This window comes from Medicago sativa, chromosome 1 (assembly GCF_051527215.1).
Source record: "Medicago sativa cultivar Bolivia chromosome 1, Bolivia_mono, whole genome shotgun sequence".
Taxonomy (NCBI): Eukaryota; Viridiplantae; Streptophyta; class Magnoliopsida; order Fabales; family Fabaceae; genus Medicago; species Medicago sativa.
The window spans coordinates 17,609,365-17,632,694 of NC_140749.1; the positions used below are offsets into that span (position 1 = coordinate 17,609,365).

General features: G+C 32.4%; 3 protein-coding genes across 3 annotated transcripts; all 3 read left to right on the forward strand.

Annotated features, from left to right (window-relative positions):
• The first annotated feature begins 401 nt into the window (after window positions 1-401).
• On the forward strand, window positions 402-4,669 carry LOC146953228 (uncharacterized). Its single transcript, XM_085708469.1, has 9 exons — window positions 402-684; window positions 765-899; window positions 1,689-1,805; window positions 1,947-2,075; window positions 2,177-2,353; window positions 2,517-2,657; window positions 3,258-3,443; window positions 3,587-3,658; window positions 4,290-4,669. Exons 1-9 carry the CDS (start codon window positions 577-579, stop codon window positions 4,449-4,451), a joined length of 1,227 nt encoding a protein of 408 aa, XP_085564595.1. The 5' UTR covers window positions 402-576; the 3' UTR covers window positions 4,452-4,669.
• Window positions 4,670-6,373: 1,704 nt separating this feature from the next.
• Window positions 6,374-15,753, forward strand: LOC146953229 (T-complex protein 1 subunit theta-like). The gene is made up of 13 exons (XM_085708470.1): window positions 6,374-6,647; window positions 7,953-8,215; window positions 9,085-9,231; window positions 9,325-9,486; window positions 10,491-10,568; window positions 11,672-11,805; window positions 11,962-12,034; window positions 12,118-12,195; window positions 12,323-12,445; window positions 12,643-12,737; window positions 13,503-13,712; window positions 13,965-14,022; window positions 15,323-15,753. Exons 1-13 carry the CDS (start codon window positions 6,506-6,508, stop codon window positions 15,389-15,391), a joined length of 1,632 nt encoding a protein of 543 aa, XP_085564596.1. The 5' UTR covers window positions 6,374-6,505; the 3' UTR covers window positions 15,392-15,753.
• A 4,677-nt stretch (window positions 15,754-20,430) lies between these two features.
• LOC146953230 (cationic amino acid transporter 1-like) lies at window positions 20,431-22,711 on the forward strand. Its single transcript, XM_085745620.1, has 2 exons — window positions 20,431-20,830; window positions 21,139-22,711. Exons 1-2 carry the CDS (start codon window positions 20,431-20,433, stop codon window positions 22,530-22,532), a joined length of 1,794 nt encoding a protein of 597 aa, XP_085601746.1. The 3' UTR covers window positions 22,533-22,711.
• Window positions 22,712-23,330: the final 619 nt, after the last annotated feature.

The following is a 23,330-nucleotide window of genomic DNA, read 5'->3' on the forward strand; positions in this document are numbered from 1 at the left end:
GAAATATTTTTAAGTTTTTAATGTTCAGTAGAATTTTGTAAGGTAAACTATGAACATTTATGATTTTGCCCATTTTTCCAGATTGTAGGGAATTGGATTGGGAACATATAGAAACCATATGAATTTGGGATAGAAGTGGTTTTGCAAGCAAATGAACGTGTAGTTTATTTTGTGTTTGAGAATTGAAAAATTGGGAAAATAGAATAATTGAGAAGAATAGATTTTGATGTTCAACCATGGAGAAAAATGAATCAATATGAATGGGTTAAAAACAAAGACTTGGGTTCATACTCCCAGAGTGTGAATAGTGATAGAGAATAGTGTAGAAAAAATCCAGTGTTGGCAGTCTACCATAAAACTATGCTCCTCTTATGATCTGATGGTGATAAAGCAACTTTCCCATGATGGGAAGCAACTAGCCTTTCCCAGGCTAAATCTCACCGAGAAAGACAGTTAAACTTTCTCACTCTTTCATTGCAGTACAGTGAAGGACGGTACTTGTTTCCTATTTTTGTTTGAAATTTGAACATAAGGTTCTCTCATTGCATTCCTATCAAACAAATGTGAAGAAAACAAATGGCCTTCAGTCTCAATCTTCCAATAACCTCTTCATTCTCTACCCCATCCTTCAACAACCACAACAAACCAACCGTTTCATGTTCCTTCTCTTCACAATCTCTTAGGGTAACTCTCTTCTCCTTTTCCTTTTACTACTTCTGCAGACAAAAAATAGTATTAATTTGTTGTTGTGTTTGTGGGTGCAGTGTAAGAGAGAGTACACGAGTGTGATGATAGTGCCGACTGGAACTGGAGCCGCTATTGGTGGGTTTGCTGGTGATGCTTTGCCTGTTGCTCGTGCTCTCTCTTCTGTTGTTGATTGCCTTATCACTCACCCTAATGTAATGTTATCACAATTACTTTCTTATCCAATTTATTGCTTCTATTTACTACTTGTTAGTAGCATCGCATTGCTGTGTTTTCTTGTCTTATGTATGTAGTATAATATTAATATGGTCTTTTTAGTCTTTTATCCAAGGATAATATGTGTCTGTTTGGTTCTGCGGTGGTGGCTGGAATTGATTTTGATAAAATTGATTTTAGTCCCATTATTATAATATGAGATGAAATAGAACAATGAAATTGAAAGAAAATAGAGTCCACAAGGCTCAGCTCAACTGGCAAAATACAGAAATTGTTAGGCTGGACGTCGTGACCGGGGTTCGAACCTCAGCCCCTCCACCCCTGTGTGTGAGTTTCAATGGTTATTCTCCTTTTCATCTATCTACCAATAGAAAAAGAAAAAAAAATCAATGATTTGATTGGGTAAAGAATGACAAATTATAAATTAAAATACTTAAAAATGAAAGGGGAACTTAGAAGAAAAACATCATCCCAAAAGTTGATGTTACCTTTATATATAGGTATAGAATTCATGCTGATTTCCGGAATTGCAAAATGTTAATCAAGTTCGTCTTTTATCAGGATCTGTTATCAAATGCATGCAATCCTTATATTATCACTTAGTTTCAAATGTATCTCACATTATCAAAAGTTAATGTCATTATAGTCCCGACCCCAATAGTGCTAAATGTTCCCGCTCTCTTAATTTCATTAATATATGGTTTTCTTGAATGATAACATGGAAAAATAAGCATTTCAGTTTCTTGGTTACTTGTCAAATTTTGCAGGTGCTTAACGCAGCAATGCTATATTGGCCAATGCCTAACGCATTATATGTTGAAGGTTATGCTCTTGACAGATTCGCAGAAGGGTCATGGGCCTTACAGCCTGTTCACCAAAATAGGGTAAGAGTAAGACTCAAACTATAATATATTGGATTGTGCTGCCTGCATCCTTGACTAGTTTATGAATACAATGTTGCTTTCTTCAATATGCTGTTTCTTTTCAACTAGAATAATGTAATGAGCTTTTATTGTGTAAATCAGGTTGGAATAGTTCTTGATGCTGGTATAGAGGAAGAACTTCGGATTCGACAGTTACAAGTAGCAGATGCTGCAAGGGCTTCCCTCGGATTGCCTGTTACAGAATATACTGTCACAGACACTCCACTTGAGGTATCAAGTATCTTCTTGCCTGTTGTAGGATTTGTAATTGCAAACACTTCATAAGCCTAACACCGTATACAATGCAAATTAACTTGTAAATTTTTTTTCAGGTCGAGAAGTGGATTGATCCTAAAACTGGCAAATCTACAGGGAGGATTAAGCACCCTGATTCTTTACTTAGAGCTGTGCAGACTTTAGTGAATAGGTCAAAAGTGAATGCCGTTGCTGTTGTTGGACGTTTCCCAGATGACGATACTGATGATGTTGATGAATATCGGCAGGGATTGGTATGACAACAGCGGCTATTGAAATTATATGACCATGATCTAAATACAGAAAAATATAATTTGATTAATTGTGCAATTTTATAGTCAGAGGTTCTAGAATTAGTCTTTTTGTATCATTCATTCATTTACTGACATTTGCTTCCCTGTTGTTCGCCTTATACAGGGAGTAGACCTACTGGCGGGAGTTGAGGCAGTTATAAGCCATCTAGTGGTGAAGGAGTTCCAAATTCCTTGTGCACATGCTCCTGCAATGACTCCAATTCCCCTGAGCCTATCTCTAAGTCCCAAATCAGCAGCTGAGGAGGTTAGTAAACTCTAGATAGCAACTAATTTGGTTGTTGGTTCGACTATTTCAGATTAGGATTATGTAGCACCGACACTTCTGATTGAAGGCATGTCCAATATCCGACACAGACATGTATTGATATCCGACGCCAATACAACACTGACGCATGTAGATACACTCAATCACTTATATTTTCGTAAATTATTATTGGTTTCTAGGATTCAATGCTTCATAGAAATATGGTAATTGCTACATCTGAAGTAGGCTAAATATGTTAGACTTTTTCATAAATCAATTTTTCAATGAAGCTATTAAGAATAAGATTGTTTTGAGTCGTTTATCCTTAAGTTTTCTTCATTCTTTCTCGATGTCTTTTATTGGGGATAACTTCCAATTCATTCTTATGCAAAGAGCCATCTCTCCATTAAATGAATGGAAATTTCAAACTTTAGAATGTGCTCTTTGAACTTTTCATATATGAACTTTAGTGATATGCTATTTGAACATTTCGTACATGAAATTTAGTAAAAAGATTATGTTCTCATCACCAGCTAGTTATTTATAATTCTCTGCATTTGCATGGATAATAATGGTGGATAACTTGCTCTTGTCAAATAGATTGGGTACACTTTTCTGCCATGTGTGCTAGCTGGCCTCAGTAAAGCTCCACAATACTTGGTGATGCACTCTGAATCAATGGAAAAGGGTTGCATATTGGCAAGTGATGTGGATTCTGTAGTCCTTGCCAGAGATGCTTGTGGAGGGGATGGGACTCTTGCTTTTGCACGAAATGCAAAAAATAAGGTATTAATGGAGAGGCATTAACTTTTCCATGATATCAGAAATTCAACTAGATTGATAGAATTTTAGCTTTCTCCTGCCTAGAAATTAAACTGTATCTATGATACCAACTTTTCAATGTTTGACAATACAAAATTTCCTTGCAGCCACTTATCATTACTGTGGAAGAAAATGAAACTGTTCTGGATGACACTGCAGATAAACTTGGTTTGGAATCGGTAAGTTATTTTTCATTGAGTTTGACGAGTATGTACTGACAATCTAAAACTGTTTTACACAATCATCTAATCAGATCTCACCATAGTGTCACTTTGTTATGTTATTTCCTAAAATGTCCGCACAAACATCGAACACATTGAATGAGAGTGGGAAGATAAGTTTATAAGTGTGAGACATTCCTCGCCTTACAAGTCAGTTTTGTAGAATTGTATTATTAGGTCCAACCCAAATTCTAAGAATGAGTTCGTAATTTTTTTTTATCTTGCCAATGCATAGCCTTTAATCTCTTTTTAATTTTGTACATTTGTTCCTTTTAGAAGGTTGGATAGGGTCTTTGTGAGTTTGAATCAAAGTTCCTATGAAGTCAATTGCCAAAAAGTTTTCTATGCAAGTTTATGCACCAATGAAGAAAATAAGGGAAAAGATAGGCAAAAGTTAAGATAGATGGGTTAATTAGTAGAAATTAATTTTACCATTTTGATCCATTCAAGGTCAAGTTCTTTAAATGCCGATACTTTAAATCCTTGAGTTAAATTAAAATATAATGACTATCTCAACAGTGCTTTATTTATCTTCCAATGCAATTAAAATGAAACTCATTATTGGTTGATGAAATTACATCTTCTGCAGCTGCATGTCTCAAATTATTGGGAAGCTATTGGAGTAATAGCTGCTCACAAAGCAGGGATAGATCCGTTTTCACTTAGAAGGAATAAAATTCGTAACATTGGGAGCACTTCATTTATTCCTGCCAATGGTCACTCAAATACAAGAGAAAGAGTTTTCTACTAATTAAACTTTTGAGATCTCAATGATAGTATATGATATATTTTTTTTGTTATATTAACCATTGCAGGAAGGTAGTAGCCATATGTATTTCTTAGAAGGTAGTAATTGTTGTACTTCTAACTCTAAACTCTAACTATGTTGTAACACAGGGTAGGATCAAATTTCAGTATATACTGAATTGGTTTCAAAGCAAGGTTAAGACACTTTGGTTTCACACCTCATTTGGACCTTTTATCAATTTTTTTTTATCTAAGTTTAGTTATTGAGCCATTAACCAACCTGAAACAAGGGAAAGCTTTCGGGATGGAGGGTATCAAGTATCAACTATCAAGTGTAATGATGTTACACCTCTGTCTCATTATAAATGTCAAACTCTTTAGCACCGACACTTCTAATCAAAAATGTGTCCAACGTCAGACATATGTGCGTTTCTGACACCAATATATGAGATTACATTCAGTTATCTCATTTGCTCGAATTACTACAGGTGTCGACGCATCACATGTTTGTTGTTTGTGGTTGTGCTTCATAGATGTTACATTGTATCTCAAATTATGCGACTTTAAATTATAGACAATATTTATTAACTTTTCTCAATAAAATAAGGATTTATAATATCAAGGATTTTGAGTTAGAAGTTATGTTATATTCACCCGATTTACCCCAAAATCCCGCTCCTAACTCTCAAAACCCCTATTTGGAAGGGGGATTTTATAGTGTTTTGGAAATGAAGACTTTGAAGAACGATGTTTATATTTTAATATATTTGAAACTTTAAAAGAATTGCCATTATATAGTCATAAAATAATTCAACCGTACATAATTCGTTTTTTAGAAACATTTTATAATTTGCTTGAATTAGAAAGCAAAAAAAAAAAAAGTTCTCTCCTTCCCTCCACTCCAAAACCTCCCTCCAAACAAATCTTCAAAATGAGTGATCTTGTCCTCTGTCTCACCTATAATATACTCAACCTCCTGAACAAATATTATTTTCCCTTGATATGATTGCGATTTGATATATTGAATTTCATACAAAGTTATAAACAACTCGCCCTTGTTCAATGAGTATTTATCAAATAAAAACTTTTGTAAAAAAAAAATCAAATAGAAACTTGTAAAAATAATTTAGAATAGAAGAGATAACGAGATCAACATCCATATAAATTCTATATAATTTTTGACATTGATTAAAATATTTTTATAAACTATGACAAATGATATATGAAAAAAACAAACGTTTCCTCTTCTAATAAACTAACCACTAATATGTCCTCATGAGCTTAACTCAGTTGGTATAGACAATGCATAATATATGTAAAGGTCCGGGGTTCAAACCCCAACCACCACCAAAAAAACTAACCACTAATATTTGTATGTAAAAAAAAAAAAAGAGTTTATAAAAAGAGATCAATAGCACAAGTTGTAAACAAAAAAAAAGATCAATAACACAAGATATGGACGCATGGACGCTTTTGTTATTGGTCTCTTTTTATAAACTCTTTTTTTTTTTACATGCTATTTTTCACCAAAAGTAAAAAAGAAAAAAAAAACCACTTGTTTCCTCCTCATGCTATTATTCACCAAAAGAAAAAAGAAAATCACTTGTAAAATTTTGTATAAACATTTTAATTTTAATAAAAATAATTTCCTTAAAAATAAAAGTAAATAAACTGTATAAATAAACTTTGGGAAATGTAAACTTGTGCCCTTAAGACACAAGTTAATGATTCAAATATAGAAAAAACTTATTGAAATATGTGTATTACATTTAATATTTAAATTTTTAATCATTTAAATGCACAAAATTTTAGAGAAAATTTCTTCTTTTAAGTTTCTGGCTTAAGGGCACAATTTAACACTACTCATAAACTTTGGGAGGTTTCTAGGGCTCTCTCATTTCTTTTCTCTAATAGCCTACACACTTCATTTTCATTTCGTGGGTTTTAGGTCTACACAAACACAACACAACTGCAGGGTTTTAAACTTCTTCACATCTCACTTTCGCAGCCACCGTAAAGGTTGAAGAAGAAGAAGAAGAAGAAGAAGAAGAAGCAAAAATGGTAGGTTTACCATATGGAATCCAATCTATGCTTAAAGAAGGTCACAAACATCTCTCTGGTCTTGATGAAGCCGTTCTCAAAAACATCGATGCTTGTAACCAACTCTCCACTATCACTCGCACTTCTCTCGGTCCCAATGGTAACCCTAACTTCACATTCTCCATTTTTCATTTTGCTTTGTTATTGTTGTTAAGATTCAGATTAACTGTTACATTTAGTTAGATTTAGCCAAGTTTATTTTGTGATCTAGGTCTTGTTTCGATAAATATACTGTTTTTGTTAAGATTAAAACTAACTGTTTTATTTAGATTTAGTTAAGCTTAGTTTCTGATCTAGGTCTTTTTTCGATAAACAACTTATTTGCAGCAGCTTATTGTACAAGTGATTTTGATACTCAATAATTTTTATAAACTTTTTAAAGAAGCTGAAGTTGTGTTTTGTTTGTTTACCAGACTGAAAATCACTTATTAAAAATGATTTTCTGGAGAAGCTACTAAAAACAGCTTCTTATTTGAAACAATTTTTTAGATTTTTGTTTTTTCTTCAGATTCTCATTTTTCCGACAATCTGTAACAAACAACTTATTTTGAGTTAGTGAAGTTTAGTCTTTGATCTAGGTCCATTTTGGATAAACAACTTATTTGTAGCTTATTGCACAACCAATAAACACATGTATAAGCTATTTCTATAGCAAAAGGTAAAAATAAAGTTAAGAGCCTGTTTGTGACAGCTTAATTTGAGAAGAAATTGTTATCTTTGAACAAAATAATCTCTTTTAGAAGTTTACATCTGTTTGTTATAGCTTCTTAAAAAAGAGAATCTGAAAGAAAACAAATTCTAAAAACTACTTCAAATGAGGTGTTTTGAGTAGCTTCTTTGTGAAATTAATTTTTATAACTGACCTTTTTTTTTAAGTGATATTCATTATAGTAAACAAGCTTATGAACAATGTCATAAGCTTTTTCGTAAGTGACCAAACAGTCTCACAAAGTGTATGTTAGTAGATTAGCTCAAATAAGTTTATTCAAAATGTTTGAGGAATAGCACCATTTTTAAACAAAATAATCACTTTTAGAGTTGACATCTGTTTGTTACAGTCTGTTTAAAAAATCAGAATCTGAAAAGAATTTGTTTTGCTAAATAATGCTACGAACAATGTTATATACTGTTTTCTGAAAATGCCAAAATTGCTTTTTTATAATAAATAGCTTCTGTTTAAATTGGTTCCATACAAGCTATAAGCTGTTTTCATAAGCTATCTTGGCGAACTTACTAAAATAAGTCGAAAACTTATGAACAATGTTCTGAGCTGTTTTCCTAAGTTCTTCTGAAAAATCTCACAAAACTTATGTGTCAGTAGTAGATGAGCTTAAGTTAACCAATCCTAGCAGGTCCCTAGTTTGTTTTTGTTTAACTAACTTTAATTAATTTGTTTTGTTATTAGGGATGAATAAGATGGTTATAAATCATTTGGACAAACTTTTTGTGACAAATGATGCCGCTACCATTGTAAATGAACTTGAAGTACAACATCCTGCTGCTAAGATTTTGGTTTTGGCTGGGAAAGCTCAACAAGAGGAAATTGGTGATGGCGCTAATTTAACTATTTCTTTTGCCGGCGAGTTACTTCATGGTGCTGAAGAGCTTATTAGGATGGGTTTGCATCCCAGTGAGATTATCAGTGGATATACCAAAGCCATTGCTAAGGTTTGTTAGGTTCATGTTTTCATTTCGATTGATCCAAAATGGATGGAATGATACTTTTAGCAGTGCTGCACAACAATATTTTGTTAAAAGGATACATCTTAGATACTGCGCAATAGACACTGTTTCTACTGTTCTCAACTAAAGGATGTCACTAACAATTTTAAAAGGGTGAGAAAAAAACGACCTCTTGAGAAAAAAGCTGTTTTTTTGCGAGAGGAAAAGTAAGAACAATACTATAAGCACTGTATCTATGTTTAGTCCTTGTTAAAACTCTGCTACGCTGCAACGCTAATGCGTGGCTAGATATCTGCTGTTTGACAAGGCTGATTATTAGTTTCATGTCAATTGGATTGTTTAAAATAAGATAGGATGAATGAAATATGGTGACATATACAATCCCGTTCTGTACTATAAGGGATCACCTCAATTTGCCCTGACTCTCTGAGGATATTGGATGGAACTTGTTTTTCGTCTGTTCTATATCATAAAAGTATTCAATTAATGGAACAATAACTTTAGTCAATTCAATTCTATTACACTTTCCTTTTGACGCATAGATATCAGAATATTTTCTGTTGGATGGATTTGGGGAGAAAGAGAAGGGCATGATATACTCTGTTTTTAAATTGAGAGAGATATAACAAATGCCTAATAAAATTAAACGAGGGGTTATTGAAAAAAAACATGATAAGCTCTGTGTAATCCTTTCATCTTTGAAATTTGAACAAAGAGGTCTAAAATAAAAAGGTTTATGCAGGTTGAGCATCATTTCTCTATCCCTTGCAAACTCCTCTAACCAATATAGTTTAGCGATTTATCTTTAAATGCCATACTTTTTTTCTCTCTCTTAAGTCTTTATCCTATTTCAGACTATGGAAATATTGGACGAACTTGTTGAGGAAGGTTCCGACAATATGGATGTCCGTGACAAGGAGCAAGTTATTTCTCGAATGAAAGCTGCTGTTGCTAGCAAGCAATTCGGTCAAGAAGATACTATATGCTCTCTTGTCGCTGATGTGAGTTTATCCTCATTACCCAGTTTTACTATGATTTCAATATACTTTGTAGGTGAAGCACTTGACATTCCGACCTTTGTTTGGAAAATGTAGGCATGCATCCAAGTGTGTCCAAAAAACCCTGTAAACTTTAATGTGGACAATGTTCGTGTCGCAAAGCTCTTGGGAGGAGGCTTGCGTAATAGTACAGTTGTTCGGGGAATGGTTCTGAGAAATGATGCTGTTGGTAGTATAAAGAGAATGGAAAAGGCAAAGGTTAGCTTTCTATATATTTGAGACTTTTAGGGTTTCACCGGAGAGTCTACTTACTATATTGTTTATTGGTTGAGATTCTTCACAACTTTATCATTTTTGCATGCTAGACAATTACAAGATGTATGAAGGCTATACTCTTGGTTTTACCTATGTTTTGACTAATTTCAAGGCTGTACTCTTGGTTTTAATCTATCTTATTTGCCTAATACATTTTCCCAGTTAATGATAAATCATTAAAAATAAATGATAAATGAAGGGCATGGCATTAAAAGTAGCAAAGTATAGAAGATGTAACAACTGAATGAATAGGTGATTAGGACTTAGGAGTGTAAGTTTTTAGTTGTGGCTTCATTAGAAAACCAGAATCAGTGTTGTGCACAAGCTGCCATTTTAAAATATTGATGTGTGGATGTTATTCTTCAGACTATGGCTTGTGTTTGCTTCCAATACTACAGATGGGCTATCTAACCTGAATTTTTGTCAGCATTTGTCTTTTAAATGGGTTTCATGTTCTGAAGACGCAATTGCTATCACTATTCATTATACATTGTTAATATTAATAATTATAAGTATCATGCGCTCCACTTGGCTTATTGAAGACTTCAATTTTGTATGATTTCTCTTGGTACATTATTTCCATGGGGTACATACCATTTGTGAAAGGGAATATGTAACAGAAGTAAGGAATGCTTGGTTTTGACATGTATTCAGCTTATTTTGCTTACTTTTTATGCCATACTAGTTGTCATGTCTTCCTTGTTGAGATTTTGTAATTCAGCTGTGATGCTGAAGTAATTTTAAAGAAGAGTTATATGTTCTCTCTCGTTTTTGGGTCGAATTCCATATACTTTCCTTGGAAATATTTGCTTGGAACATCATGAAGCATGATCTGTTGCTATTTTTATTTCATCTTTTTATAAGAGTTATTTGTCCTCACCATGATATGCTATTGCAAATCTTCATACTGTGTCTTGTACTGAGGTCTTTTGTCAATGCTCTTTTAGGTTGCTGTGTTTGCTGGTGGTGTTGATACATCTGCAACTGAAACTAAAGGAACTGTTCTCATACATTCTGCTGAACAGGTATATCAAAATGACTGTAAAATTGATTACTATTACTTTATTCTGTTTTATTGGATTGTAATATTTATTCAATGTCTAAGTGTGTATAGTCATTTGTGTCCAAACAAGCTAGAGGTTCATTCCCCACTCCCCATAAAAGGGAAATTGAAAAGTGATTTCGTAGTAGGATGAATGATTGACTCATCCAGTATTAGACTATTAGTGAAAAAAACAGAAAACTGATGATGAAATCTGGGGCAGTGAGTAAGCCTCTGGAATGTTATCCAGTAGCTAACCAGAAACCTTCTCTTTCTATTACCTACTATTGCTTCAAATCAAATTCGTCTTTCATTTTCCTTGCAACCAATAATTAAAGAAAAATAATCTAATTTTCCAAATTTTAGTTGCTAAACATGCTCGCCGGCAGTGTATTTCAATCAATGGGTATGATGACTAGAAACTACAAGCACACCAAAGAAGGCTGGAACATCAATCACACAGTCTCTTCATCTGTAGATACCAACAGAAAGGACCCAGAACTTCACCCTACCAATCCTGTCTTAAGTTCCAACTTTAGATAAACAAGTTTTTAGATTTGATGCCTGTGATATCAATGATGACCGAAACGCGTGCAATGTTCTGTTTAGGAATTTAAGGAAAAGTGTTTAGAAGGGCAGGGGAAGGGGAGAAGGAGAGAGTGCAGGGGAAGGGGAGAAGGAGAGAGTGACAGAGTGGAAGGGAGCAGTGCTTGGTGATGGAGGAGGAGGGGAATCAAAGCTAGTATTGGTGGAAGATAGCGTGGAAAGGGAAAACCATGAAAACAAAGGCACTACTTATTAGATCTAACTGACTGCTGTACAAAGCTGTCATGGTCAGAGCTTTTGTTTGGAAATTATTTTTAGTACTTTAATTTAAACTTGTAACACACTGACTACAACTTCTAGTTCAGCTTTCAACTGTTGCTTGCTTGTAAGAAACTAGTTTATTGATTCTGAAACTGTTATGATCTGATGTGCCGGGATTTTCCTTTTGTTGTTCATGGATTATTTTCTTGAGTTTTTTTTTAAATGGTTTGTCAACTTTTGTGCTTAATGCTCTTATTTTTGAATTTTTGTTTTCTATAGCTAGAAAATTATTCGAAAACTGAAGAGGCTAAAGTAGAAGAGCTCATCAAGGCTGTAGTTGATTCTGGTGCCCAAGTGATTGTAAGCGGAGGAGCAGTAGGAGAGATGGCTTTGCATTTCTGTGAGCGTTATAAGTGGGTGAATTCATACGCCATTTTTTGCTTTTAATTGCCTCATGCTATCGCACATCAAATAATTAATTATAATTTTTTTACTGTATCAATTTGAATTTTGAAGTCATGCTATGAATCTACCTATGTGGTCTTCTTAATCAAAATTCATGCTTGTAGGCTTATGGTTCTGAAAATCAGCTCTAAGTTTGAACTGCGTCGATTTTGCCGTACGACTGGTTCTGTAGCCATGGTGTGTTTTGTATCTCTCACTTCATAAAAAATCTTCTGTTACGGTACCTTTTTTTTTTCCTAATTTTTGTTTTCATACTACAGTTGAAGCTTAGTCGACCAAACCCAGATGATCTTGGATATGTTGATTCTGTTTCAGTTGAGGAAATTGGTGGTGCAAGGGTATGTTTAAATAGTTGGTTTCTGTTATGTTCTTGGTTCATTACTTGTATGTGTCCTTTACTCCATTAGCATTTTCCCATTTTAAGTGTTGTATATGATTTCCCTCTTATCTTGTTTAATGATGCAGGTGACCATTGTTAAAAATGAAGAAGGTGGCAATTCTGTAGCAACTGTTGTCTTAAGAGGAAGTACTGATAGTATACTTGATGATATTGAAAGAGCAGTTGATGATGGAGTGAACACTTACAAGGTAATCGCTGATGTTATGCTTTTATTGCTTTACCAAGTTGATTGTATCTTAACCCCTAGAAAATGATTGCTTAATAAAAAAGTATGGCTTCTGCAAACATACGGGATCGTACTGCATCATTTTGAATTGCACTTTTGAAGGGATTTTGTTATTAGAAATAATACTGATTTGTCTTATTTTATGCAACTATTTATCAGACTATGTGCAGGGATAGCCGTATTGTGCCTGGAGCTGCAGCAACTGAAATTGAGTTAGCCAAGAGGGTGAAAGAGTTTTCCTTCAAGGAGACAGGGTATATGCTGTATTTCCCTTTAATTTTATTGAGAGTCCCACATTGGTTAATGATGTGGTCTGAATATTGTTTAGGGGGCAACCCTCACCTTAAAAGTTGGTTTGTAGTGTTGAGTTGGACCCAGAATCTATAAAGACCACCAGAGTTTATATGTGTCCCTTATTTGTTGGGCCACCCATTATCAGGCCACATTGTTCACGCTTCAGATGTATGTTCAGTCTTCGGCATGTGGATGTGTGTTTGAGTCCCACATTGAATAGTGACATGGCCTTTAGCGGTTATAAGTTGAGGGAAGCCCTCACCTTTATCAGGCCACGAGGGTCACGCTTTAAATGTCTAGTCATGAGTGTGAGGGTCTTATGTTGAGAGACCGACATTTGGGTGTAATAAGGCCTCAATAGTGTTTATAAGTGGGAGAAAATCCTCACCGAACAAATAGGTTTTGTGGGGCTGAATTGTCCTAAAACTAAGATGGTATTATAACTTATCCTAGATCCATCAGACCACCCACCATATTATACGTGCACCAAGTCCAAGAATACCGAGAACGGGTTTGAGAGGTGTAATGTTTAAAACTCAAGTCTCGCATTAGAGATAAGGTCTAAATGGCACCCCTGCTCTAAAAATTCTAAAATCAAAACTTGATTGCAAGTTAGAGGATTCTATTCTATAGACAGAGCTTAAACCTTTATTTTACTCGTTTAATGCTTCTTTGATAATTCAGACATGAAAGGGAAGTACTAAAAATTTGCAATGGCTCTGCAGATTGGATCAGTATGCTATAGCAAAATTTGCTGAAAGCTTTGAGATGATTCCTAGAACATTGGCGGAGAATGCTGGGCTAAATGCAATGGAGATTATATCTTCTCTCTACGCAGAACATGCATCAGGAAACACTAAAGTTGGCATTGATTTGGACGAGGGTGTTTGTAAGGATGTCACAACCACACATGTTTGGGATCTCCACATGGCTAAGTAAATTACTTTCTTTCTAAATTCTAATATGCATGCGTCTTTTTTTTATAGTGGAAACCCCTTAAGGCAAATGATGGAATTGTTTTCCCCTATTAGAATTGTAGCTTTTTCTAGCTGTCATATATAAGTTTGAATACAATTACCAGCACTTGTGACAAATGAGGAGCCTTCTTTCGACTGCTTATATTTGAAATAATTTAGTTACCTCGTACCATTCAATGATAAGTTAAATTATTGTTTTCATCTGCTCAGGCTTTTTGCTCTTAAATACGCTGCTGATGCTGCATGCACTGTGCTTCGGGTGGACCAGGTAATCAGCTGTTTTTAAATTCCTATATTATTTTATTTATTTTTGGTCCCTATATATAAAATAGTTTGCTATTAGTCCCTCCCTAAAGATTGAACACATGATTTTGTCTTCCTAAGGATTACAACTGGATAAAAAAGTATTTGTCAAAAAAAAAGAAAAAACTGGATAAGAAACTAGTGAATAATCACGAAAATGTAATATTTTCAGGGGCAACAAATTAACTGTTAATTTTGAATGCTCAAAGCCACACATTGCGTTTTTTGTACACCATGAGTACGCAAGCCTTCCCATAAAAACTGGTTCAGACTTTAGGGAGTAGCAATTAACAGAAGGAAAAAAAAACTTCTACTGATAGACCTTTTGCTTTGAGCTATAAGAGAACACAATACACAGAGAACCAGAAAACTTCCAATAGACAGAGAATCAGAGAAAACTTCTCTAACATGTACTTTCCCAATTGGGTCTTGCTGATAACAGTAGGTTTTGATATTCGTCGATACTAGTAAGGAGAATAGGCCGTGTATGGAAGGTTTATTATAGGAAAAATGAAATGAGTTAAAAAAAAATGCGGAAGCTGAGTTGGCAGAGGGGAGAGAGGGATAATGTGTAATGGGAAGTTATAAGGAATAATGAGCGTGGGGAATAAAGTGATTCTTGAATTCAATACGAGAGGATCACCAAAAGTCCATTGATTGGTGAGGGGGCCTTAGACTTTTGGTGAGCTGATAGATTCATTCTACCATAGTTTCTTTCTTTGTTTTCTGTTTACATGTACCCATTACCAATCTTAAATACAATTCACTATCCATCTACTCTTTTGTGTTGTTCAAACCTATTATTTGTATCAATAAAATAGACTGTTGTTTGCTCCCTGTTCAATTTGCGACAAATTCTCAGGGTGCTTGAATTGTTAAAGCCATGTGACTTATTATTTAGAGTCTTATTTTTAATACTGAAAACATTGTGTTTCATGTTTAAAAAATAGTAAATGAAAATAAAGTATTGTAGTTACTTTGGTGACATGATTATTTCTTGTTACTAAATCCAATTGACTTGGAGGAATGAACACTAATATAAGGTGTATGCCGTTTTTTTATTTTTTATTTTTTATTTTTTACTTTGGTTATCTTGTTTTTTTCCTCCATGTAGCTTACCCCACTTAGTGGGATAAGACTTTGTTGTTGTTTGGGTATCTTGTTTGAAATTTGATACATGATTTTGATCCATATCTTATTTTTGTTAATATGATCCATTTTTCTCTATGCATAAATTTATGGATGTGGTATTTTGATGTTTTCAGATTATTATGGCGAAACCGGCTGGAGGACCTGGCAAGAGAGAGCAACCTGCTGGCATGGACGAAGACTAATTCTGTGAGAACTGACTCTTGTTTTGGTCATGTTTGTATCTCAACATGATGTCCTACTACACTTGGCAACTTGGCCTGGGCATCTAGTTTTCTTTTAGTAATGTGATCTTAACAAATTTTGAATTTTGATTTTCATGGAATATCAGGGATGTAATATGTAAATTTAATGTTATTTCTCTTTCTAGAATGTTGGTGTTCTTTTGCTGTGAGCTTTTATGTTATAATTTTTTATTTTTTTTTATTTGGGGTTATTATTGTTAGTGTTATGATTAATTTTTCTTGTATGACCTGACATGTAGTGTCATAACTCTATCAAGAACTTGCTTTCTCCATATCATTGTAAGGACTATATCATTTATCAAGCACAGTGGTATTGAAAATTTTATCAATTTTTTTTTTTGTTGCAGAATGTCACTTTTGCAATTTATCTTTAATTTAGTTTAGTTACCTAATTTGAGTTTAGTTATATTAACAAAGGAAATGCTATTGTATATGTTAATGATTATAATCAGTTTTACAATAAACAATCAACAATCAGAGTATGTGTAGTTGTATTAACATTAACACAAGTTACACCGATATTGTAATTTTTTTTATACACATGCTTAGCGATTATACTTGAAAAAAAAATAGACTTGGTCTAAAGATTTCTTGTATTAGTAGTGTTTTGTTTTTGGTAAATTCTCTTAACTAAAGAAAATAAATAATTTGATAGATCAAGAAAACTCAATCCTATGTTTAGTAGATTAGTAGTGGGAATCTCAACATTTGTTGCTTTTAGAGTGTTTAGTTTATGCCAAATTTTTTAGAAATGATATTTGAACAACTATTTCTCTCATACTCATGTTGTGTTACTGTTTTTACTTTATCTATATTGCTTTGGTTTGCATATCAATACCTACTTTTCTTTGTATATCTTTGGTTGTCACATAAGTTGTCACAAATGGTTGTTCAAATTTTTAAATTTTTAGGTACCTTGGTGTAACCGGTACACATGGCATTGATTGATTGGATGAATGATACGCATCCAATCAAATTCAACAAGTACTATTGTGTTCACCTTAAGTTTATTCTTTTGGTATGTATCAAAGCAATTCAGCCCTAATGCGTGACGCTTCTATTAGTTACAAAATAGACAAAGAGATACGTTAAGGAAGAAGCTAATTTTTCTCAGTTAAACAAAAAATGGTTTTGTCCCATGTATAGTTAAACTTTGTGAATGTTTCCTAAGAATTTTGTTTGGTGCTGTATTACTCATTTACTTGTATTGTTTCCTCTGGCCTTGGTGGTTTCGTGTCCGTGGCAATACAACTGGATTGAATATTGAAAACAATAAACATTAAGAGTTAAGACATATCCTTTTGGCTTTATGTTGATTAGTCGTCCACAAATGATTCTATCAATTCAATATCTTTTGTTCTTAATAAAATTATTACTGTACTTTGCTTCGACGTTCACGAACTTCTAGTGTACACACGTTAACAAAATCATTTCCATTGGAAAGTACACCATATAGGCTTATTTAAATAAAGGGTTAAATATGTTTTTGGTCCCTATAGATATACCAACTTTTCGTTTTAGTCCCTCTAAAATTTTCCTTCAACTTTTAGTCCCTATAAAATTTTCAATCATTACTTTTGATCCCTATTTTTAAGTTAATTTTTGTATTTTCTAATGAAATTGTGCAGAAATGTGTAGAATATTGTAAAAATCTTTCCCAAAAAAAAATTAGAATTTTTTAAGAAAACATAAATTTAATATGAATTTTTAACCATAAAAAATATAAAAATTCATATTAAATTCATGTTTTGTTAAAAAATTCTAAATTTTTTTGGGAGAGATTCTTATAATATTATGAATTTTTCTGCAAAATTCTATTTAAAAACATGAATTCTACATATGAGTTTACTTTAAAATAGGGACCAAAATTAATGATTGAAAATTTTATAGGGACTAAAAGTTGAAGGAAAATTTTAGAGGGACTAAAATGAAAAGTTGGTATATTTATAGGGATCAAAAACATATTTAACTCTTAAATAAATATACTCCATATGTTTTATTTTATAGGGAAATGACTTGTGCATAAGTTAAGAAGACAAATATAGAAGATTTTTTTAGAATTTGTGTATTCAATGTCTTAAAAGTTGTAAAAATTATACTTTTAATATAAAAATTATTTTAAATTTCCATTTTAAACTCATTAACTTGTGCTCTAAGGGCACAGTTTAACATGACCCTATTTTATATTATGAACTACTCCATCTGTTTTTATATACACAATAGTTTCGTACATACGTTAGTTTCATTTTTTTCTTTCTATTATTTTATTCTTTCTTTCTTCTTATGCCTCGAGAATAAGACTAAGACTACAGTATTTTTTATTTTATTTTATGTTTTTTAAGATTGTTATGCATAAATCAAGAAATAACTTTGATCAATAAGTTTGTAATATATCCTTAGCTTTCATGGGTCAAACTCATCAAGTTACTCTATATGTCTCTATTAATGTTAGTGTAAATTTTTTGTTAAGATAATGGTATGATTGATAAAAAAAAAAAAAATAGAGTTATTGAAATCTTAAAATTTGAAAATGTCAATAATAAGAACTACTTTTTTTAATTAAAATAATAATAATAATAATAATAATAATAATAATAATAATAATAATAATAATAATAATAATAATAATAATAATAATAATAATAATAATAATAATAATAATAATAATAATAATAATAATAATAATAATAATAATAAGACATGAGGAATAGTTCACAAGAAGTACAAAAGTTAATGGACAATAGTTATTAATTTAACTTTTGAAAAAAATGGGAAAAAGAAATAAGTGTTAACAACGGTAACACTAATGCCTAGTTTACAAAAATCTCATGAGTTTTGAATTAAGTCTATTGAGGTTATACAAAGTAAGCTCTTATCACTAAACTGCCGTCTCATGAACAATTATTTATTTGATTGACTCACAAGAGATAAAAAAAAAGAGTTTATCAATTTAGTTAATTACATTAGATTTATTAACATGATATGAGTTGTAGAACTTTTTTTTTTTTGACCGAGTAGAACTTTTCTTTTAAAATATCTTTTTATAATTATTGATTCTATTTTACTCTTTTATGTACTATTTAATTTGTATCAGAACTTCTTCCCCACCTCTATTAAGGATATCTTTAATCAAAATAAAGTTCAACTTTTATACGCTATTATTGTAAAAGTTTTATATCGTCAACAAATCACTGTCAATTAAGTATGTGATTTTAGAAGTAGTTATAATTAAAATTTAAAAAAATTTAATAGTCTGAATATTATAATTGATTGACTGTATAAAACACATTTACCGACAATGTATATGAATGAAATCATTTAACGTTAGAGATGATTTAACAATAATCTTATCAAATTTTCGCCAAAAAAATCTTATAAAATAGAACAAATACATTTCTAAAATAGATGATCTATGAAGAGAAAGAGGTAGTATTTTTTTTGAAGAGAAAGGGGTAGTATTTGTCGTTTTGTTTTGGTGTTGTATTGTTTGCCGGCCGGACACAATAATCTTCATATATGTTTATCAATAAGGTCTTTCTTATATAAATGGTACAAAAAAGAAAGGTTTTGATGTGATTTTCTCCTTTCAAAGTTGAATTGAAAATAAACGTGACTTTCAAGCCATATTGAAAGAGGTAAGGCATCTGTGTTCATAAATCTTGGCCATCCTGCATGCTCTTTTACACTGATTTTGTTCGTCTAATAATGACTAGTTAGTAGTTAAAGTAAAAAATAATGATTGATCTATATATAATCACTCATTTGTTATTTATATTTATTATTATTAATTTATTTATCATCAGCTGATGTTATTCACGTATTCTCTAGAGTGGGTTCAATAAATTGTTGAACAAATTGATCACTTGTGCTCTAGAAAAAGATTTTAGATTAATCATGGTATTATAGATTTTTTTTTATCTTCCACTGTTCCACAGATAATTTTTTTTTCAAAGTATACCATAAAAGGTGAGTGTTCATGATATTTATAATATTAGTTTTTTAAAAAAAAAAAACTATTTACCAAAAAAGTGACTTTTACAATAATCATTTTTCATAAAAACCGTAATATAGTAAGTAACTATTGTGATTCATATTTTTCTCCAACACAATATTCTCTCAGTCTCTTTGTAATGCTTTTTGTGGTTGCTATTTTAAAAACCATGTTTGTATAAATTTTCAAAAAAATATTTATCTTTGAAAGTCACTAACATGCTGATTATTCTTCAAAATACTCGTACTTCGAGCGTCATTTTACGATTCATATTTTTATATTCACCTCTTTTTGACAACATTTTGATCTTTAATTTATACTAGTAGTTCCTTCAAAAAAAAAAAAATTATACTAGTAGTTAGTGTCTGTTTTACTTTCACATAAATATCATAGAAATAAAAATCTTTAGCTCTTTTTTAGGATTAGATGTCGTATATGTCGTATATGATAGTGTAAATTAATATTGCAAGTTATTTGAGTTAATTTCACATTGTTCTATGCATCTAATTTCTAGAACTTCCTAATATAAAAGAAGATAAATGCATATAATTCTAGTTGACTAGAACACAGAATACTTTAAACAAAGATGATTAGTACATGCTAATTATTGATGAAAAGAACAATACGCATTATATATATATATATATATATATATATATATATATATATATATATATATATATATATATATATATATATATATATATATATATATATGGATGCGCAAACCACGTGTTATCAATATTATACTCACTCCGTTATAAAATATAAGCAAAAAACGAGTCAAATAAAATATTTGATATAAAATTATGTCTAAATACATCAATTTTTTTGACTCACTTTTACTTATATTTTGTAACGGAGAGAATCTATTAAAGTGTTCTCAACGTATATCTTAAATGTATCTATACACGTTATTAGATGAAAAATTTGAATTAATTTTCTTATTAGAGTTATATCAATTTAAGCATGGACCATCTTTTACAGAATGGAAGAACCAAATGACAATTCAAGAATAGGAGAAGAAAATGTTGCCCCTCCAACAACAAAGTTAAAGTCATTTGAGAGCTTGCCAAGCTATGGTAGAGCGCTCTTGTACACGCCCTGCCGATTATTGGACCGGGTTACAGCCCGATCTAACGATGAAGTTGAGTTGGTGGATGTGAGGAAACAAAGTCAACATGAAATGAAGAAAACACTATCTTGGTGGGACTTGATATGGTTTGGCATGGGAAGTGTCATTGGCTCGGGCATTTTTGTACTAACAGGACTTGAAGTTAAGAACACTGTGGGACCTGCTGTGGTTATATCCTATATTGTCTCCGGCATTTCTGCTATGTTGTCTGTTTTTTGTTACACTGAATTTGCTGTGGAAATCCCTGTGGCTGGTAGGTACATTTTTTTTTATTTTGTTCGGTATCATGTATTTAAGTCTATTACAGAAACCCACTTAGGTTGGCCTGGTGGTATTGACTTGGGACTTGAGAGTGTGCTCCTCCTAGAGGTCTCAGATTCGATTCTCCTCGGTGCTAATTTAGATGGGCTAATTTACCTTCTTAAAAAAAAGTTTATTACAAACTAAAATGTGTTTAGTTTTTATTCAAAATAATGTATACACTTTTAACAACTACAACTAATTATATGTATAATTTTAGGGTTATGACTAAAGTCAAATGTTTTTATGCTTTTATTATAGGTGGTTCCTTTGCTTACATAAGAGTTGAGCTTGGTGAATTTGTAGCATTCATAGCATCAGGAAACATTATTCTTGAATATGTGATTGGTGGTGCTGCAGTCTCACGTTCATGGACATCCTATTTTGCAACACTTTGCAACCAACCATCAGACAAATTCCTCATCATAGTAGATTCCCTAGCAAACCATTACAATGAACTTGACCCTATTGCTGTTTTTGCTCTTGCAATTATTACCACCTTTGCAATTTTCAGCACAAAGGGTTCCTCACGTTTAAACTACATTGCCTCAATAATACATGTTATTGTCTTAATGTTCATAATAGTTGCTGGTTTATCAAAAGCTAATGCTGAAAATTACAAAGATTTCACACCTTTTGGAACCAGAGGAATCTTTGCATCTGCTGCAGTTTTGTTTTTCGCTTATGTTGGATTCGATGCAGTTTCGACAATGGCTGAGGAAACGAAGAATCCTGGAAAAGATATACCTATTGGTCTAATAGGATCAATGACACTTACAACATTTATTTATTGCATGATGGGTGTTACACTTTGTTTAATGCAAAAATATTCGGATGTTGATGAAAATGCCGCTTTTTCGGTTGCATTTGAAGCTGTTGGAATGAAATGGGCTAAGTACATTGTTGCATTTGGTGCATTGAAAGGAATGACTAGTGTTTTACTTGTTGGTGCTGTTGGTCAAGCAAGGTATCTCACACATATGGCAAGAACAGGTTTGTTGCCTTCATGGCTTGCAAGAGTGAATAAAAAAACTAAGACACCAGTTAATGCAACTGTTGTTATGTTTATTGCAACTGCTATTGTTGCATTTTTCACTAGCCTTGATATTCTTGCTAATTTACTTTCAATTTCAACTTTGTTCCTTTTTTCACTTGTGGCATTGTCTCTATTGGTTAGGAGATATTGTGTTAGAGGTGTGACTTCTAGGTTTGATGTTATGAAATTTCTTGGATTCGTTTTTCTCATACTAGGATCATCGATTGGATGTTCGGTTTATTGGTCGAAAACCAACGGGTGGATAGGTTACACTATATTAGTACCTATTTGGTTTGTAGGGACATTCGGCATCTGGTTTTTTGTTCCTCTTGCGAAGAAACCGAAGATTTGGGGTGTACCACTTGTGCCGTTTTTGCCATCTGCATCCATTGGTATCAATATTTTCCTTCTTGGAACATTAGATAAGGCTTCATTTAGGAGATTTGGTATTTGGACTGCAATTTTGGTTGTATATTACTTGCTTGTTGGAGTACATGCATCTTATGACATAGCAAAGGTACAAAAGGATGAGAAGGAGAAACTAGATACTAACATTGAGTCAAAGATGGATGAAGAAAATGGTGTTTCATTGGTGACAAGCTCTAATAACCAAAACTGAAAATGATACATAGGATGAATTTTATTTTATATGTTGTTGATAGTAATGTGATTGGTGTGTTTGTATAAGTGATGTTTCTCTATTTTTGTGTTTGTATAAGTGATGTTTCTCTATTTTTAACAGTCCATATATATGTGGTGTGATTAATTAAAATATGGTGATTGCTTGGGAATTTCCAACGCCAGTGTTAACAATTTCTTAGGTATTTATTTGAAGGAGAGATATTAATTCAATACCAACATAAGAACATATTAACGAGTGTTGGCTAAAAGTGGATATATGGGATCTTGTTGCTGCAAGACACGACCAATATAAATTCCACGTAGGAATATCTACTAATCTCCTATAATTGTTGTTTCTATTTATCCTGCATTGATATTCTTTAGAAGCTTGAATCAGTTTCTATTTAGAGGCTCCAACATAAACACAAAGGTGGAAAATAAAAGAACCATCATCAAGGTGGAGTTTGGTTGCATTGTGATAGTTAGAGAAAAGTCACATAACTCGCAATTCATGCTGGTACATAGTATGGGTATAGGTTTGTGGTACACGATTACGTATGCAGAATTCGGTACATAGAGAGGTATAGAGATTTAATACGTGTCAGTGCGTAGTGTTAGTACTACCTAAGTATAGCAAGATATTAACAAACTTTTAAGAATAAAATAATTTTTATTCAATGTGAGTCCAGTCTTTCCAACAGCTCAACACTTTCCGCATGGGTACCCAAAATCTCTTAAAATTTAATTATTTAAATTAATTAAAAGTGTGAAAAAGTAGAAAGATTATAATAGCCAG